Genomic DNA, 20936 nt, shown 5'->3' with positions numbered 1-20936 from the left:
AGCCTTAAATCTATGTTAATTTAGTCCTAAATTTTTATGCGAAATTCTAATATATGACTAAACTGATAAAATTAAAAAGTTAATAACTGAATTGATACAATAAAATTAGGGCTGATTTGGTAATTATCCCTGAAATAAAGCTATAAACAAACCCTAATCACCATTATGCAACGATAGAGCGGTGTCGTAACTATTATTATGCTATTTCATTTAGGTAGCATAATACCAAATTATGTTATTTGATGCCACGAATAATATGCGTTATGAGAAAGGAATATTGTCAAGACCCAATATATCTAATGGCGAATATTATTTCAATAGCCAATTGTGAGTGTAATTCTCCATTACTAGATTTTGATGACATTATCGAAATCTTTGTGAACATTAATTACTTTAATAATATTCGTATTTTATAGCGATCAAAGTCGATTTGTGAGCCTATTAATGAAGTAAATTCAATGGTTCAATGACTAACACCACAAAGAAGTGGTGGTAAAATAGAGAGCCTTGACCAATTTGAAAAATTGTTCGAGCAAGAAAGGGAAGGATTTATGGATCTGGGCCTTCGGGTCGAAGATCCTCATGCCTAAAATGGCTTAGATCGGCTAGGAATTGTTAAAATATAATATATATAATATATATATTACAAATTATAAAAACTAAGTTATTTATTCTAGAAACACTCTAACAAAGTCATATACAATTAAATAAACGATTTAAAATTAAAAAAAAATGAGAAAAGATGTGGTGATAAGAGTCGAATTATGTAAAGTGACCAAAACATATAAATACGATTTTCACTTAAAATAGCCTCGAACGCCTTCTGATCGAAAGCTACAAGCTCTGAATGAGTTTTCTGGGATTGTACTAATGATCTCCGTAACTCCGCCCAAATCAAAACTTATGCCCTGTTGAAATTAAAGGTGCACAAAATCCGTTTATTCTAGTGCAATCTGTAGATTTTAAAGTAGCGATATGTCAGTAACATCCGAAAATTAATTAATAAATAAAAACTAATACGTTCTGTTATTATGGACTGGTTTAGTTCGGTCCTGATCTTTTCTGCTTTACCGAGCCGGGCCTAAACACTGGGCCCCTTGGCAGGCATTATTACATGAAGGGGGTCGTGCAATGTTGTAATACAGTCTTTCCACTGTAATAGGAATTACGATGTAAGCAATTGTAATAAAACTGCAATAACAACATATTAAAAACCTTAGTCCGATCAGAAACTGTAATACACAATAAATCTGTTTTGGACATGTGATGTAATAATCGCTACTACTTAAAAATAAAAATAAAAACATGATTTAAAGGATTAGGTTCCTCCACATCGGGATAATTGTGTTACGGTCCGGGGGTTCTCAAGATTCTACTAGCCGTAGAGGTGCCGTAAAGGATTAGGTTATTTTGATTGCTATGGAATGTTTTAGGGTGTGAAAAATTGTATGCTTATATTATAAAGTATCTTATATTTAAGGAGAGTAGCTAGGAAAAATCTCATGTATATATAAAGACGCCCTCCCTCTCATTTTTGTCATTTGAACGATCAGGACGAATCAAGCTAAACCCTTTTCTTAAATGAAAATTTCAGATTTTTAATAGTGTTTGGGACTTTTGAGAAAGGTGAATCAGTGATATAAGTCCAAGCTTGTAGAACTGAAGTAAAGGGGTCGACCGTGAGAGCTTGTAGTACCATAAAAATGCTCTCATACTCTATGAAAATCTAGCAAAAAACCTAAACCCTAACACACTCTCTATTCGCCTCCTTAGCACGTCTCATACCGCTTCGTCACTCTCTCCTTGCCTCAGTCCACCACTCGCCATCCCACATCCCCTCCTCGTCTAGCCATCCTCCCAGGAGGGGCTGGCGACAGTCATCGGACTTAGGGGTAATCGATTTCAGGGTAGGTAGATTCCAGACTTGGAACCTGAAACCAATCCTGTTATAACTGATTCCCAGTTTTTGGAACTTGAAACCTATCATGTTTGTCCTGGAACCTGTTTTACAACCTACCCTATTTTTCTGATTCAGTTTCAGGGTTTACCCGAGAATCTGTTTTTGTTTTGTTCATTTTTTTTAACAAAATAATATGAGTAGCAATGAAACGATTCAAAGTAAAATATGAATAATAAAAATCACTATCTGCCAAAAGCAACAATCCCTAATATGGACAATAAAAATTACTATCCACCAAAAGCAACAATCTAAAATATAGTAATAGCATAATCTACAATTTTTTTTTTAGCACAAGCTAAAAACGGGTTTCAAAATCGGTTCGAGTGGATCTTCACTTGGAACCGAAAACCAGAACAGTTCCAACCGGTTTCCAAAAAATAGAACCTGTTCCCAGCCCAATTCAAACAAGAACCAGTTCCCGAACATATTTTTCGAGTGGTCCGGTCCGGTTCTTGGGTAAACCCGGTCCGATTGCACACCCCTAATCCGGCGGTGACAGCAACCATGGGCAACAATGGGCCACGTACATCAATATTAGCCGATTTGCTCCGATGAAATTGTACCAAGTATCCCTAAATCACATCAGACTCCGAAGCACGCTCGTTTCGCGTGCTCTTTCATGCACCAAATAAAGAGTATTTGGGGAGTTAGATAAATCACGGGTCAGACATTGTTCTTTTGATAAAGAGGAAGAAAAAACTCTAATTGCAACTATGCGCGTGCATAAAGTAGGGCAATTATCGAAGGGAAGAGAATGAAAAGATACGTGAGATTACAGACAGACTCCATCATCCAGGAGGCTCAAGTGATGTCACCCTATTTGGCAAGAAAAAGCTGAAACTACACCCTAGTGCGCAATTAGATGCAGATGCGCATTTTTAGTGAATCATGGGAAAATGAAATGGACCAAAACTAGCACTCATCTCAGCGTTTGTCAAGGAATACTACAGATCATATCATTCAACCATTCCTTCACAGTGCTAACGATGCAAGCACTCTAAGATGGGATGCAATTCGGACATTGCAAGAGTTGCTTGAAGCTTCCAATTCAAGCACATTCCATCCAAGTCACAGCAGCATATGAAGCCAACCGTTTTGTTTTTGCTGATACAATCATACCAGGAATGGACAAGCTAAAAGGAAGAGAACCATGAGAAATAAAATCATACTCTTGTACAAACACAAGTTATTTGAGAAAGGTCAGCACCCCAAGAAAACCACATACAAAGATAAATTCTACGGGAAGTAAACAGGCCAGTTGAAATAGTATGAGTCCCGGTGGTCCTTGTCCATGTACTCATTCCACTGCAACAACATAAACATTCATCACCAGTTACAAAATCCAAAAGGCGCTTTAATCGAGAGAAAAAGAAAAACCATCAGCACCCAGAATTGAAGAGGGGCTCATAGACAAAAGGAAAAATTAGATTTATCCGCTGCTTGAAATCAAAAAGGTGTACCTTGAATTTATATGGCTGATTCTTAGCCTTGGCTTTCTTCCAGTGATAGTGCTCGAACATCATGGCTTTGTCATGCCAACTGCACAATAAAATCAGAAAAACATGTGGTGTGAATTACCAGTTACTAATGAAGATTAAATAAGAATAAAAGGGGTATCCACCGATGAGAGACAAGCATTTCCCAAAGGTGACTTTCAATAACCTAAATAAGATGGAATAACCTTGCGCTCTACAAAAAGGCACTAAAATGCGCAAACTCATACACCATGGTCTTCTGCAGTAAGATAAATCATGCTCAGTCATTTCAGGATCAAGTATGACATGAATCAGCGCATGTAGACATCTCAGCACCAGATTGGAATCAGCTTTAAATAAGAAGGTTTAACACTTTGACTATGCCAACCAGACCTTATTGTGTACAAAGAAGGTGTTAAAAGGTTAAAACTGGATTCTCTCCATCATTATTCATGAACGTATACAGAAAATCAACAACTAGCTATTATGGCTTAATGGTACTATAATATAGTGTATGACTCAACCAGATCATTAAAAGAAATGGCTATGAGCCTATGAGGTGCCTTAAAAGAAGACAAGTGACTTGGGAAGGGTCAATCAGAAGTCTGCACATCAACCAGGACGCAACCTTAATGACTGTTTAATGTTATCCCCCATTTTGGCTCATTGCTGGTATTCAACTCCAGCATGCCAAGCTAGGACACAGACCCCAACCTCTGTTTAGAATGCTTGATGGTGCTCAGTTTAACTTAATAAAACTTGTGACTCGTTGTAAAGGTTTGCTAAAGTATATAAGTATTCTTGAATAATAATTAGATGGCCTATGAAACTATAGATGACACCTACTGTCCATTGGATTTTTCAATGCACACTGCTTCAGGAACCTTACGCTGCACAATCAGCACTTAAAATGTATGTCCAATCAAGTGAAGCTGCAACAATGAACCATCTATGATGGTCATAATTATAAAAACTTGTGATAAATCATGTTTTCTATCAATGCATACAAGCTCAAATTCCTTAAGCAGAAATGGTACTTTAAGAAAAAAAAGTTATTGGAGCGCGGAGAAAAAATAACCAAAACGAGAATGTGGCAAATAAAGATCAGAAGTGGCTAGATGTCATGAGTCATGACCCATGACCCAATAGCATCTACATCTAACAAATGCTGAAACTATGATCTCCCACATGTCAAGCAAGTCGGTTCTTTCCTACACAAATGCACATTGCCTTCAACTGTAATTCGATCCAATCATACAAGCATCAAAGGAAGCAGACTCAGAAAGTGCTAGAGTTGAAAGACACGTCAAAGATTGCGGTAACTACTAATTTGATGCAATTCTACATTCGGCTCTGCCACTCCACTACTAATGACGCTAACGGAAGAAATATCAAACCAACATTTGTTATCTCATCAATTGCAACAAGCCTGTTCTCTCTTCACCACAATCTTCACACCCGGATGACAAATTCAAACGGAGATACACAACACCGACATAAACCACCTATATAGTCCCCTCTCCGTGAAACACTTACATTAAGTTCCCACTCTTTAACTCTCATCCCAAGTATTTTTTATTGTTGAGAAACACATCCAAGTGACTATTTGCTCTATCAAATTCCAGCCAGTATTTATGCAGTTAAGGAACGGCTCAACATCCCGACCAACACACAAATTGCCGACGCCATCTCGACGGTTCCGCACATACCCAGTTCTCCTTAAACCAAATATCTTCATCCCCGGGGGCTGAATTCCGACACACACACACACACACAACAACCCTCATGGCAGGGTCACTTGGAGACGCAGTCATTTCTAGAGTCCCTCACGACGAAAACACACACCAGAAGCGCCCATTCAACAGCCGAAATCCCAAGCTAGAGTGGTTCTCCAGCTCGTTGCGGGCTCAATTCAAGAAGGACGGGGACACCGAAGAAAAGGGTCGCAGGGCAAGCACTTTCAGACACCATCCCGGCAACCAACGAGAGAAATTCTACGGAGAAGCGAAGGAGGAGGAGGAGGAGGAGGAGGAGGGTACTTGAACTGATTGGAGAGCTGCCAGAGGTAAGGGTTGTTCCAGGTGAGGGCGGAGAAGGCGGCGGACCCGATCCATATGTTCACGAACCTGTCCGGGTCCGCGTGCGGCACTCCCGGGTCGCCCCGGTACGCGTTCCCGAAGTACTTCTCCATCTTCTCTCTCTCTCTCTCTCTCTCTCTCTCTCGCTGTGTGACTGAGCCGCCGAGGAAGAAGGAGAAGGTGGACAGGCACCGTCTTATCTTCTTCTTCTTCCCGAAGACTCCTCGGCGGAAAAAGCATAAAAGAAAAAAGAAAAACAACTGAAAACAATCAACCCTCGCTTTTGTTCTTTCGATGGAGTACTCTAACTTTCACATTTTTGCAATCAAGCCCTTCGATCAATTTTTTTTTCTAAGGGGCTTCGATGGGTCTCTGATCGTATAGCCCGTTGTAGCCATGTATGTTTTATTGTAATTCCTACATAATGTCACGATACTGCAAAAAAATTATTAGAGAATTTACGACCGATGGATGAGATTTATTTTGATTTGATCCAACGTCGCCGGTACCTCAAAATATGGATAACGAGGGGATTATATAAGCCTAGTTAGTCGTGATATCAAGTTGCTAACATGGCAACCCTAAAATAGAGGTTAGCCTTCCTTATTCTTCTAAGCTCCTATGGAAAGTTTAGTAGATGGAAAAGAATCAAGCTCCAAATCTTTAACATTGACTATGAGTTAATTGTTGTGCAAAGTTGGATTATAAAAAGGGTTAGTATCACGAAATACTTCAAATTAGTACACATATAATAAATTTATCCAAAAATAATATTTTGATAATAAAAAATCCCAAACTGGTACACATGTGACAAATTTATCAAAATTAATTTTTTTACTACAAAAAACCCTAAACAGATACACTTGCAACAAATTTACCCTCTATTAAATTGGATTAATACCACAAAAAATCACAAATTGGTAAACATGTGACAAATGAAGGGATAAAAGCCCCAAATTGGTATAACCGTCAATTGTCACGTGTCATCCAACTCAGCAATTTGACAGTAAAATTTAACAAAAACTAATGAAGGATAAATTTATCACAAATGTACTAGTTTGAGATTTTTAGTGATATTAGTCCTTATAAAAAGGGAAATAGAGGAAAATGGGTAAGGGATAGCTTCCCATATATGCCTGTACTATTTCTATTCTATCCATTTCATTCAATTCCATTTTCAAATTAGATGGTCAATGTTACCAAAGACTATTACATGTTATTTATAGGGGCACAAAAAAAAAAGGAAACTTATGCTTTAGTAATATCTTTATTATGATAGTCTATTGTTACGTTGTTTAGGAGACGAGACCTTTTGGCTCGTACGCCAAGCCTGAAATTTACTAAAATAAAGCTATGCTTTCATCATGCCGTGGCATTCTAAATTTGCCTATTTAGTTGGTAATTCAACTTCGAATGTCATCAAGCCAAATGCCTCACTATTAGGTTTTTCAATATTAAAAAAATCTTCCAATTCAGCTTCAATTTAAGAAACTAAGTATTAAAAGTTGACCCGCCTGCCTAGCCAAGTTGTTTGATTGAGTCGAGGTTGGCAATGGCTTTCGTCTAGTTTCATTGCTTAGGTCTCTTCGTGGGGTGCAACTCTTGAGCTTCTTCTTCGCTACTACCAGCATCGAATGATTTTCTTTGACTCTTTATTGATCGATAGTGCATTGTTCCAAATTCTCAAATCAGAGGAATAGATAATTGTGTAAAGTACAAGAAATTCCTTTTAGCCTCATAACTGAGCTAGAGTTTAGAGTAATTTTATCGGTTTTTCTCCTCTTGACATTCTATATTTGACACGTGGAATTGATGCGGCGCTATAATAACAAGAAGAAACAAGTAACAAGAAAAATATGCGTACACACGCCTACACACAAACATGGGAGGGGTTGACACAATGGCCAACGACCAGTTACTGCCTTGTGTAAACGTGTGTCACGACATTTGCCGAGGATGGTTTGATGCATCAATGAGGGTCCCAATGGCGCTGTTTCGCTTGTAGGGAGTGAAAAAGATCGCATGCTTTTGGGCCCACGAGAACTCTCGTGGAGGGCCACAAACAAGGGCGTCAAAAATACCCAAACTGACCCAAAAATTTCGGTTCTTTTCAGTTTGGCTCGGGTATCGTAGTATTTCAGTTCGGGTCAGGTCGGGTACCTGAACTGAACAGAAACACGTTTCGGTTGATTGCTTCACAGAATGGACTACTCAAACCCAAAAAGCAATATTACGGCAATCTTCTCGCATTTCCCGGAGTTCATCACTTCCCAGAGTTACTCCCTCTTTAAAACGGGCAGACCACAAAACCCCATTCTAACCAAGCCTTCACTACGCCAATCTCTCTCCCTTTCTCCGACGACGACAACATGCCGACATTTGAGTATCGCCTCCAGTGGAGCTCGACCGAGATCTATGGCTCGACTCGGCCTCGAAACTGAGTCGCAATTATGTTGACAGATCAAATCAACCCTGATCCGAGGTCGAAATGGGAGAAAAAGAAAGATGGAGGCGCGAGATGGATCTAAGCGGCTCGGTTGTTGCAATTAAGCTCGAAGGTGGGCCGTGGGGTCGCCGGTAAGGGACAATTACTACGGCTCAACTAAAGCATGGAAGATAACAAAAGATCAGACTGTGAAGGCTTATGGTCGTTTGTGAAGAAGCAGAGGAAGAGGAAGGATGTTATTGTAAAAGATCCATTTTTTCCTCATTTATTCTAGAGAGTGGGCATGAAGATAGAAGGGGAGTAGGTGAAAAAAAAAAAACTCGAAACCCGATCTCAACTAACCCGATGACTTAGGCTATATGCGGTTCGAGAATTAGGTCGGGTCGGGTCACGCACACTTCCATTTCGATTCAATTCGGGTATCATGGAAACCCAAACTAAACTGAATCATTAACGCTCCTACTAGGGGTGAGCATGGTTCCAAGGTAGAACCTGAAACCTGATAACCTGTAGGTTTTAAGTTTCAAGGTATGCATGGTAGATTTTAGGTTCCAAAAATTGGGGAATTTGTTTCAACGAGTAGGTTATAGATTCTAGGTAGGTAGAACATGGAACCTTAAACCTTAAACAAGTTTTTTGTGTTATTTCTTGGTTTATATCTTCGCGTGATCATGCGGTGTTCCATTGCATTAGATGATGAGTGTATAATATGGAACCACTAGTATGAGCTTTCATTTATGACTTGTTAATATTTCATATATTCGTATGTCTAGATATAAGTTATGATCAGTGAATTATAACAGTAAGTGGTAGTCATTAAAAGTGGTGATTCATTATAATTATTCAATTAATAATACCAGTAAAATTAGGTAGACCCTGGAACCGATCATGGAACCTACGATAGGGTAGGTTCCAGATTTCAAGGTATATAGGATAGATTTCGAGTTTCAAAAAATGAGGAATCTGTTCTCATATATAGATTTCAGATTCCAGGAGGAACCTATATGGAACTCGAAACCGCTCACCCTTAATTCCTACTTAAAAGTGTGTCACTTTCATTAGTCTACATGTCATCTAAGCAAGAAAAATTGCTGGATTCGTCAAGTCAAACCGGGTTGATCCGACCCACCTCATCTATTTTCCAAATTGGGTGGGTCCAATTTTTCAAAGTTGAGACAAATTTCTAGCCATACTTATCCTTTTTTGGAAGGTTTCCAAAAGGGATGTCGTGTCTGGCTTTATTTTGCAGAACCTTGTTGAATAGTGTCTAGATTTACAATCTATCACAATTATACTATATGTAAAATCATCTTTCTAATAACCAAATATCGCATTACTCTCGATGAAAACTCGATATCCATGAACAATGCCTTCTAGATGAAAAATTACCAATTTAGTCGTAAACCTATCGTATGGATACCAATGCAGTTCTACACTTTCCCATTTTGTCAATGTAGTTCTAAATCTTTGTACGAAATTCAAATGTAGTCCTTCTGACAATTATTGCTGGAAATTACTAACGCAGCAATCCACAAATTGTCCACATTAGTGTGTCACGTAAGACTGCCAACAAGCAGCAATTTTCGACAGTTTTTGGCCATATGATTACATTAGAATTTCATACAAAGATTTAGGACTATATTAAAAAAAATTGAAAAATTTAAGACTGAATTGGCATTTGTATAATGGGTTTAAGACTGATTTGGTAATTACATGCTAATAGCTCTCTCGCTTTCATGCAACATATACCCCATTTTGAGATATTCTTATCCATCTTCTCTTGCTAAAAAATCACCCAAAACCATATCTAATTTTTGGGAAAGAACAGGTGACAACATTTATGTAATATTGCACTCCGCAATTTGTATTATTTGAACTATTATATAATAAAAAGAAAACATCCTACTTTTAAGGGATGTCGATCTTATTTTTCTTTTCCAAATATCATCAATTAATTATTTTACAAATGTTAAATCATAGACAAATGCGTAAATTTATAATTTTATTAATTATTACACATGTTTCACCGCTAAAGCTAATTATGCTATTAATGTCTAAACTAGCCTAATTAGGACCGAATTAAGCTAAGCTAGGCATCGAACCGCCATGGACATCGGGATCTCCGATTGCCGGTTGCAGGCTCTTGGCCACCTTCTTCCTTGGGTGTCGCCTTTAGCCATCACTCGTGGTGTCGACTCTTGATTAATCCATTTATTCAATCAATGGTATGACATGCATTCAATCAAATCAAATGATTAGCAAAGTTCACTAAATCAACATTCAATTGCCTCGAGATTGGCTTTGGAATTTGAATCAACCATGCATATCTATTTATCCCAGCCACCTCCTAATCAACTAGGGATTTATTGATTGTAATTTGCGATATTTAACCCCCACTTGTGTTCACATAGCGGTAGGCTAAACCATTAATCACTAATTAATTCTAATCATCCTCACTAATATACCCGTCGATCAACATGCGTCGCGAGTCTAATCATACATCTAAAAATCACATGCAAAGCTTAATTAAGCATGCGATTAGGTCAATTGGACTTTGGAAGCAATCAATCAACTAGTGAGCCATATGAATCAATTGTTCAATTGGGGATAGATTCTGATCATTTATGTTTAATGTGATTAACCAAGCAAACGATATTGAAATTGAATGAACTCAGTGAAAACTGAAAGCTTAGGGAATATAGTTTAATGTTCATTAAGACTATTTTCCCCAATTCAGCCGAAAGACCCGAAATTTCAATTTTAACTCGACTGCCCAGAAATTGACCTAGGCCAAATTTTAAAATAGCGGGAAAAATATCAAATGAATTCAAAACCACGTGAAATTTTACAAGCAATTAGTCCTATGTGTCCTCTACAATTTTCATGTTTTAAAATTTTGCAAAAAAAGCCCTCCATCTTAGTCAATTTCACCAATTTTCCCTAAGGACTCAACTGCGAACAATTTTGTAGGCCGATTTAACCTTGTCCGATTTTTTACACGCAAGGACTGCTAAGAGTGCGAATGGTAACCATTCTGCTCCAGAAATCAAATTCTTGCCAGAAATTGATTTATGGAATTATTGCCAGAAATTGATTTCTGGAGGAGAAATCTGTTTGGTAAAACATGACTAATTCTGCTCCAGAAATTGATTTCTGAAAGAGAAATCTGTTTGGTAAAACATAAGGAAATTTTTGCTTATGGATTAGAAATACACTTGATAACGGCGTGTCCATTCTATTTCCGTAACAAAGATAGTCCGAACTCAATTTTTGAAAAAAAAATTCAAAAAATCAAAAAATAAAAAACTTCAAAACTTCACAGAATGGCTAGAATACTTGTGGCCACACACTTTGAGTGAAATTTTAATTTTTTTATTTACCCAAAAAAAATAAAAAAATAAAAAATTTCAAAACTTATCAGAATGGCTAGAATACCTGTGGCCACACACTTTGAGTGAAATTTAAATTTTTTTAGGTGCCCAAAAAAAATTAAAAAAATCAAAAATTTCAAAACTGATCATAATGGCTTAGAATAGTTGTGGCCACCCACTTTGAGTGAAATTTAAATTTTTTTGGGTGCAAAAAAAAATAAAAATTTCAAAAATTTCAAAACTTCACAAAATGGCTTAGAATAGCTGTGGCCACCCAATTTAAGTGAAATTTAATTTGTAATAGGTGCCCAAAAAAATCAAAAAATCAAAAATTTCAAAACTTCACAAAATGGCTTAAAATACCTGTGGCCGCCCACTTTGAGTGAAATTTTAGTTTTTAGGCGCCCAAAAAAATAAAAAATTCAAAAATTTCAAACTTCACAAAAATGGCTTAGAATACCTATGGCCACCCACTTTGAGTAAAAATTTAAATTTTTGAAGGTGCCCACAGGTATTCTAAGCCATTCTGTGAAGTTTTGAAATTTTTGATTTTTTGTAGGCACCTAAAAAAATTTAAATTTCACTCAAACTGGGTGGCCACATGTATTCTAAGCCATTCTGTGAAATTTTGAAATTTTTGATTTTTTTGATATTTTGAAAAAAATTTTTGACACCTAAAAAAATTGAAATTTCACTCAAACTGGGTGGCCACAGGTATTCTAAGCCAAAAATGCATTCGATAACAGCGCGCCAATTCTATTTCTGCAACAAAGATAGTCCGAGCTCAATTGCAAAATATTATTTATCTTAACCTACAATGCATGATATTCGAGACAAAATATAGTACATTTTTTTAAATCCTCAAATAGAAAGAACAGAAATTCCAAAATAACATGTCATTACAAGAAGACCTGGTACCAAATCCTCAATTACACATAATACGAATCCTACAATACAACATTATATTACAAAAGGCAAAAAAAGCAAATAATCCTCGAATAATAATAATGGAAGTACAATACAATAGTGGAAAACCGAATTTCATGGAATCTCCGGCATATGATTATCCCTAGCCATTTTATTGGCAATACGTTTCCTGATAATGTTCATCTCGTTTCCCTCTTCGATCGTCACTATATCATCTGTACCCTGTTCAGTAGCTTCACACACATAATCTGGATCCCCATATATGGACAAATGCTTATCCATCCTGTCTTGCTCAATGATGTAGTTATGAATCGCACAGCATGCAATTACAATCTGTGTTTGTTTTTCAAATTTAAATGGAGGCATATGTCTCAAAACAAAACAAAAAACGATTCTTCAAAGCCGCAAAGGATCTCTCAATGATATTCCTTAATGACGAATGCCTGTGGTTGAACAATTCCTTTGCTGTTGTTGGTCCCCCACTTCGTCGAAATTCTGGTATATGATACCGTTCGCCTTTAAATGGTGTTAAAAATCCTAGACTTGAAGCATAACCAGAATCGACGGCGTAGTATTTGCCTGCAACAAAGTATTCATGGATTGATCATGACATGCAATCCTAGCAAACTCATAAACACAAATACTCGTTATATATCAAAGTAGCACCTGCGGGTGGTCGAGGAAACTATAGGTGATGTGTGTCAAGTGCAGCCGATAACACCCGGCAATCGTTCGCTGATCCTTCCCAACCAGCATACACAAAAGTAAATCGCATATCAAAGGAACACACACACAGCACGTTCTGAGTAGTTGTGCCTTTTCTACCTCTAAATCGTGTTTGCATACATTCAGGTACGGTAGCATGAATATGGGTGCCATCCATAGCGCCTATGCACCCCTGTCATTTAATTAAATACATACATTAGACAACCTTATGAGCAAAACTAACCAAATGGTGCAAGGAAATGTACAAAAAACGTACATTGAAGTAACGATTAAACTTTGGCTCAATCCGAATTTCTTCTGGGACAACATCAAACGAAGGAGGTACGATAATCTCCTTCGCCAATTCCAAAACAGCTTTCAACACCACACCAAAGTACTTGCTGACAGTCTCTCCTGAACGTTGGAATCTCTCACATATAGCTCTGTTGGAGTTCTTGTGACAAATCATTAATAAAAAAATGGCAACCTGTTCATCTACCCTAACATATCGACTGTCTGCCAACCAACCTCTTGACTTGAGCAAACCACAAAGGTTAAGAAAAACATGTCTCTCTATTCTAAATGCTTCGTATACTCTATCCGAATGTCCATGAAGAAGCTCATTAACCCATTCGGGTCCTGTCAATACGCTATCCCTAATACGTTCTGTCCTGTGCATGGACCTATGCAACCAAGCAGTAGACAACCATACCAACAATATATTCAACTCATCCTCATCAAAGTCTTGTTCACCTGATAGAATTGTTTCACTTGATGCTACTTGATCATTAGACCAGCTACTTTGATCCCCTTCCATATTACCTAGGCCGTCATGCGAAAGAAGAAGACAAACTCAACATGTCAGTTGGGAAGCCAATACATTTGAACTGATATGTGGGGAATTTAATACCACTGGACAGATAATTATGGAATTCAATCACATTAGAGCAAAGTCTCAACATCATCACAAATGCATAGGAATAAAGACAAGTCAATGTCTGAAATACATAAGTGAAAAGCCGAAATGAACTCAAACATAAAACGGCATACTATAACCCAACAACTACTCAACAGCCCAACTACTCATCCATAGACTCAATAAAGGCAACTCTCATTTCGGGAAGACATGTCAGGAAGCCCTCTCTCCAAGAGGCATTACTGACAGCACGGTTCATAGCTTTGATGTAAAGAACCTTGTCCAAGTCATGTATGGCATTTAGGACAGCAGCCACAGCTGCTACAGAGTAAGGGTCCACAGGTGTTGAGGACTGTGAGGTAACGGAGGCACTTGATGTTTGAACCGTCTTAGCTTTGATCATCTCTTGAATGGCTTTGCAGGTTGCGTCAAATGAATGTGAACTGCTCTTTTTCCCTTATCTTGGCATTTGGAGTCCTATCCAACTTGTGGCTTTTTGGAGGTGGGCTCGCCGGCACGTTAAATTGTTCCACATTAGCTTGAGTTTCGAAAAACTGTTCTGATTCGCTTAGGTCGACATGAACATCATTGTCACCACCACCACCACCACTATCACCTGTACCCTCCGACGGCGCCACACTTTGCGCATTTCCTATTGCAAACTCCCCAGTAGCGTATGTATCCCCAAACACAACACAAAGCTGTGAATACAAAGGAAATGCGTCCTTCCTGAACTTGGCCCATTCAGTATTAACCTGCGCCATTTTCAAAATAATATCAGGCAGTACTCAACCTTTTATAAATCTTACATTTGAGGTTTCAGCAATAAGAGGACCTAAGTAAGTAATATCACCTTGATGTGATTTGCCCAAACAGTTTCATCGTCCACGACGACCCTCTTGCTCTCATCGTCCCATCCAAATCCCGTCGTTGAAAGCAGCTTCTTGAAACTACCATATTGTCTCTTCAGTTTCTGTGCCTTATTCTTGAACTGTGGTAGACTAAAACGAAGTCCTGTTTGTTTATTAAATTCTCCCTCAATGTTAATACACCCTACTCTGTTGTAGGTACATGATGTGCGATTTCCCTTTTTTACCTCATTCACCATCAGACTTACAAACAATTCGGTCAACGACTCAGTCCACTTTGCCATGTACATGTCTTTGGAGGATTCCATTTATGTAAAATCGATGAAATTTCAGGGGCAAATGCTGGTAATGACGATTCAACAAACAAACAATAATAAAACAGAGGAGCACATCTACAAAAGACAACATAAATTCTACCTGAGCAAAGAATTTCACACCCTAAAGTAGCCTTGTTAGAGCAGGAAGAGTCTTAATCCACGGGTTCTTCCTCAATTGCGTTGATGGGACTTAGTATGTGAATGTAAGTAAAACTGCTATTGCAAATGGTCCAGAGCTCCAGAAATAGTCATTACCTTGAGAGATGCGGGAATAGTCAGTATAGATGAACTAAGGCACATATCAAAGCAAGAGCACAACAAATCTTGAGGGCTAACAGGAGAAGAAACTTGATACTTAAACAGCCTATTATGAGCTGCCGTATAATCTCTAGTATCTAAGCTCGTGTGCATAAGAATGTCAGAAACATATTATAAGCAAAGATAAGAAAGTGCCTCAAGGAACAATTTTTGACTCTACAAAACCATAAATAAGCAATGACTGAATGAATGGAGCAGTTAAACTGTGATAAGAACCAAAATCTTCTTGTGGTGTGATAGCTATTTTAACTATTCTCAGTGCAGCAAAGAGATCGGAATTCCAATGTATTAAATCCAAAAGGCAATGCATGGAGCGGCGAGGCACTTGGACTTTCAAATTCAAATTCTGCTTGGAACAAGTGTGGCTCAGATATAGACTAGGGAAAAGTAGAATACCACGAAAGACACTTGTTAAGATCTGTTGTAACATAGGACATGGAATAATATCATGTAAATTCAAAGAATTTAACATATGAATAACTGATGCTCAGGTAAAGATATAGAATGGAAGAACTATGCCTCTTTCAAGACATAAATTACATGAAAAGTACACATGTAAATAGACCGGGGATCAATTTTGTAAGGGACTAAGCTGGTAGACAAATACCACAGAATCAGACAAGCAAGGAAGCAGAGGAAGGCAGCTTCTTAGAAGAGTGTAGTCCCTGGCAAGAATGTATCGCTTCTAAGAAGTCAGTTCCATTAGATAAACCAATAAGCTGTAGCATCATTGATTAGATTTCTATTCTTCCATTTATTAAATCAGAAGAGCTGGAACAAGACAGATGAATCACCCTTAGTCAGTCAAAAAACAATAAAAAGGAAATTCTTTTGTATTGTCGTAGTAAATAATGCAAACAGATACATAAAATTTCAATTGAAAAGAAGAATCAAACATAAAAAGTGTCGCGACCTAAAATTTCTCAGGCTAATGGATTATTAAGTCTAAGCTTAACTCGGGCCCTCCCAAGCCCTACCAATTCGCAACTTAGGGTTTAAGTTTTTAACATGCAAAAGTTTTTATGCTTGAAGTCGCCACTAATCTATTTGTGGTAGGTCGATTAGAAACCTAAATAAAACATAGGGATATATGCTTTATTCCTACGAACCAGAGATTCTAAGCTCGGAGACTTGGTTACGCTAGATCTAGTCTAACGCCCTTTCGGTACCTTTTCTTTTCAAAAAATGTTTTGGCAGACAGTTTGGATTCATTTTAACTTAGTCACTAGCATGTGAGGTGATCATGCGGGTGCGCAAACCACCAAAGTAACATCCAATAATCAAAACATTAAATAAATTGCAAGATTGGGAGAATTACTTACCTCGAGGCAACGTAAGCATTTGCATTGTTAGCTAGAAAATCACATCAACAATCCTAATATGATTTCTAATTAACAAGCAGTTCACTCAATATTTTTTACGATTTTCACTTATTTAAATGAAAACTAACCTATATGTAATGACGTGCAAAAATTAACATGCGATTAATGCAGCCTAACATACAAACTATATGTCATGCAACGACGTGACCTAATTCTAATGACGGACCAATGATTTATTTTTGGTATTTTCAAATGAAATTCGGAATTAAAAATTACTCAAATTAACATGCAATCTATCCTAGAGAAAATGTTTTGATCTATCCTAAGGTGATTCTTTTTTTTGGGATTTTTATTAAAATTCGAAATTATTAAATATCCTAAATAATCCACTAAGATTAAAACAATTTCTAATTTAAACTAGGAAATATGCCACCCTAAATCCCAATTTAAATCAAATAATTATCTTATTCTTTTGGATATATTTAAGATTCCCTAAGCATGCAGAATTTCTAATTTAAATCTAACTAACAAGTTTTTTGGTTTTCTTTATTTAAAAGGAAAACAATCAAACAAAGATACCAATCACATTCAAACAATCCACGCAATCCGCAAGATTCTTCAAATTCAGATAAGGCAAAGAAATCAAACTAACGGTCATATCTATAGGGTTATAGATATCGACAGAAAGTTGATTGTTTAAATTTGGAAAGCAAATTAAATCTATTATCGTATCCAAGTGATTATGGACAAGATAACGATTTTCCGTATCGCCGCGTATCGTACCTTAGGGATAAGGTCGGATAGTCGTCCAGATACGTTGCCAAATTAGGAATGATTCCTAATTTTAGGTGTTTTCGAATATTGCGGATATCGCAAAATTATCCTAAGATATATAGCTATCCACCAAAGAATATCCACGAAATATTCAAACACCGAAAACTTAGGAAATTAAATATTTCAGAAAATATTCGGATAATGATCTTACCTAATTTGCGGATATCTTCTAAATTCGAACCCGGTTTTGGATTGAGGCTTGCGGATCGCAGAACGCGTTGTGGCCAACGACGGCGGACCGGCGGTGACAGCGGCGGCGGTTCGACGGGGAGCGGCCCAGCTCGTGGTGGTGGTGTATCGGACAAGCACGTCGGGGATGCGCGAACTTCACCACGTTGGTATGGCTTCACGGATCACCAATGTCGCCATCCTCCTCCCGTGAAGAAGTGCATGCGATGATGATGCCAGATGTGTCATCCAGAGAGCACACTTGTGCATGCGATAGCTTTTTGCATGAATCTTGGTGGATGTCAGAAAGAAAAAATGTGAATTGGACCAACACTTGACTTTTCTGGACTTGGTGGTGACTGGGAACCCACTAATGCTTCACTGCAGAGACACCACCGAGAATCAGTTAGAGGGTACAGCAACGTTATCGTCGATGGAAGCAAGGACGGCAGTTCACGGCCATAGGTCTGGCCGTGAGCAGAGGGCGCGGCAACGGACAGCAAGAGGAGCTACGGCAAGGGCGGCAGCAGCACGGGCAGTGACTCGAGCGTGACGTGGCGGCGCGGCGAGGCACGGGACAGTGGGCGGTCGGCTCGGCACGGGCACAGCGTGGCAGAAACTGGGACTAAGGGAAGCTCGGCCAAGGGGCCGACGGCCGCGGGCTCGGACAAGCGTGCTGATGCCGGTGGCCAGGCGTGGGAGGCACCGTCGGGCACACGCGCGAACAACTCTCTTTCTTACTCTCGCTATTTCTCTTATGCTCTCAAAAGTGTCTTCTCCAAAAAAATCCCCCCACACGCATTGCGCTATCATCTTTTTAAATGCCAAGAAATGGAGCCCACCAAGGAAAGAAAATATACAATTTTTTCCTCTTTCCAACCACATATTGCACAATCTGGCCATGCAATTTCTTTCCTCCTCTCACTTCTCGCACACATCTCCTTTTATGTTTGTTTTGTCTTCTTACCTCGCCAAATCAGACTATTGTCCGTATTTCAGCCAAGATTCCACGCCTAAACCAACAAGATTACGCCTTTCAAGACTCGGAAAAGAATCTCTCTCTTTGTTTTTTCGATTCTTGATCGAGAATTATGCACCAAATATATGGCAAACATATAATATGCACACAATCAAGAATATAACCTTTTGCACGATTTATATGTCGCTCTTGATCGCATATCCCTAGATCGTGAACTTACGAAAATTCTTTCCAAGTGTAGGACCCCTTGCGCAAAAATAAATGGGCTAGGCCAAAATCTTTAATCCACGCGGGTTTAGTCCAATTCCATTAAGTCCGGAGCCATTCATTTAAATCCATCCAACACCGGTCCAATTGATATGCAAAATGTATGGGCCTAATTAACTATTAATGGAATGCTCCTAATATATATATGCAATGTCATCTAATTATATTTTTTGTTTAGGGGTTAAAAAAATTAATCCCTAATTTTCTATGCAATTGTTCCTAAATGACTAGTTAAAATTTAGGTGTCAACAAAAAACAACTCTGAGTGATCTCTTCATAATAGAGCCACATTGCTCTTAGATAGTCACCCATAAAAGAGACAGTGACACTATAATGAATCCCCATCCCAAAAGTGAGATGACTCGGACCAGAACATCTAAATGAGTTAACCTAAAAAGACTAAACTTAGTCTACTGGCCACAAAGAAAAAGAACAGAATAATGCTTTCCCCATTGCCATAACAAGCAATCTATAATAGACAGACGATACATAATCAAAACGAACCAATTTAACCAATCCATAGAAGAAGAACTTCCCTAAGAATGTCCGAAATGTGAAGAAATGCAAAAGCAACGGAGATGATTGTGAGACCCAGGCCTAAGACCGAGAGTTTTCAACATGGGGATCTTAATTCTAGCCTCAAGAGCATAAGGTCAACCAGACCCAACACCAGAAATTCTCATTCCCAGAGAGAGAGAGAGCTTCATACGAATTACCTTTTGCATAAGATCGAAGAGTAGCCAGAGTCGGAGATGGACATGATTCTGAGCTTCTGTCGTTCTTTCTGCTCTGTGTTCGTGTTAAGGCGGAGTGATACTTGGGTGGGAAGATCCGCTACGAGTCAAAGGAGAGTGCTACGTTAGGAATGGAGAGTTCTCGCCAAACCGCTTCGCGGCGTCTCGTTCCTTCGATTCCGACTCGATCGAGCGAGATCCGCGCGGGCTGCGTGCCCTAAACGGACAGCCGCGTTGCGCACCGCCGATTGCACCGAAGGAAAAAGCTAACGAGAGAAGGAATCGAAGACTCACGAGCCCCTTTGAAAAAACGGAGACGGCAGAGATGGAGGGCCAAATCGATCGCCGCCCCGTGTGGTGGCGATTTCGGTGCTGTTGCGAGGAGGGAAGGGCGCGGCGGTGGTTCCGGTGCAGTCGCAAGGAGGGAAGGACGCAGCGGCGGTTTCGGGGAAGGATGCGGCGACGGCTCCGGTGCGCTCGCAAGGAGGGAAGGAGGGCATGAAGAGTGGAACGATTTCTGAAGAGTTGAAGGAGAAGCCAGAATACATCCCAGAAGCAGAGAATGCATTCCGGAATAAAATTTTAAGAGTGCGCATGGAATGCATTCCGGAATAAAAATTCTGTTCCGGAATGCATTCCGGAACAGAATGGCGTTTGTTAAAAAATTTCCGGAATGCATTCTGGAGCGATTTTTGCATTCTGGAATAAAAATGCGTTTGTTAAAAATACTTTCCAGATGCATTCCAGAATGCATTCTTGATTCTAGAATGAGTTTTTGGCAACAAAAAGAGAAGCTACTTTTTGTAGCTTCTTGATTCCGGAATGCATTCTCCCTATTTTCTCATAATTTTTTTTTTCAGAAAATGCATAAAAATTGAAAAATTCTAGAAAAATTCATAAAAATTTCCAGAAAATAAAAAAAAGTCAGATTTCGGGAAAATATGAAATTTGGTGAATTTTTTTTTATAAAAAATAAAAAAATTAAAAATTTCAAAACTTCACAGAATAGCTTAAAACACATGTGGCCACCCACTTTGAGTGAAATTTAAATTTTTTGAGATGCCCAAAAAAAATCAAAAATTTCAAAACTTCACAAAATGGCTTAAAATACCTGTGACCACCTACTTTGAGTGAAATTTAAATTTTTTGAGGTGCCCAAAAAAAAGAAAAATAATAAAAAATAAAAATTTTCAAAACTTCACAAAATGGCTTAAAATACTTGTGGCCACCCACTTTGAATGAAATTTAAA

The 20936-nt window shown here is 38.5% G+C and overlaps 2 protein-coding genes and 1 long non-coding RNA gene across 3 annotated transcripts; all 3 read right to left on the bottom strand.

Annotated features, from left to right (window-relative positions):
• Positions 1-2990: 2990 nt before the first annotated feature.
• On the bottom strand, positions 2991-5715 carry LOC115674114 (uncharacterized). Its single transcript, XM_030596446.2, has 3 exons — positions 5475-5715; positions 3421-3499; positions 2991-3265 (listed from the first exon to the last, which is right to left on the bottom strand). The coding sequence occupies exons 1-3, from the start codon at positions 5624-5626 to the stop codon at positions 3197-3199; spliced, it is 300 nt and encodes a 99-aa protein (XP_030452306.1). The 5' UTR covers positions 5627-5715; the 3' UTR covers positions 2991-3196.
• A 6481-nt stretch (positions 5716-12196) lies between these two features.
• Positions 12197-13802, bottom strand: LOC130139543 (uncharacterized). The gene is made up of 4 exons (XR_008817664.1): positions 13716-13802; positions 13240-13405; positions 13083-13155; positions 12197-12836 (listed from the first exon to the last, which is right to left on the bottom strand). It is a non-coding gene; the product is annotated as an uncharacterized LOC130139543 (long non-coding RNA).
• A 504-nt stretch (positions 13803-14306) lies between these two features.
• On the bottom strand, positions 14307-15055 carry LOC130139439 (uncharacterized). The gene is made up of 3 exons (XM_056316393.1): positions 14975-15055; positions 14732-14869; positions 14307-14633 (listed from the first exon to the last, which is right to left on the bottom strand). Exons 1-3 carry the CDS (start codon positions 15053-15055, stop codon positions 14307-14309), a joined length of 546 nt encoding a protein of 181 aa, XP_056172368.1.
• Positions 15056-20936: the final 5881 nt, after the last annotated feature.

This window comes from Syzygium oleosum, unplaced genomic scaffold (assembly GCF_021117445.2).
Source record: "Syzygium oleosum isolate NSW1041296 unplaced genomic scaffold, Sole_v2.1 Sole_v2.12, whole genome shotgun sequence".
Taxonomy (NCBI): Eukaryota; Viridiplantae; Streptophyta; class Magnoliopsida; order Myrtales; family Myrtaceae; genus Syzygium; species Syzygium oleosum.
Note: the sequence above shows the minus strand (reverse complement) of the source record. Positions and strands in the feature narration are given on the sequence as shown.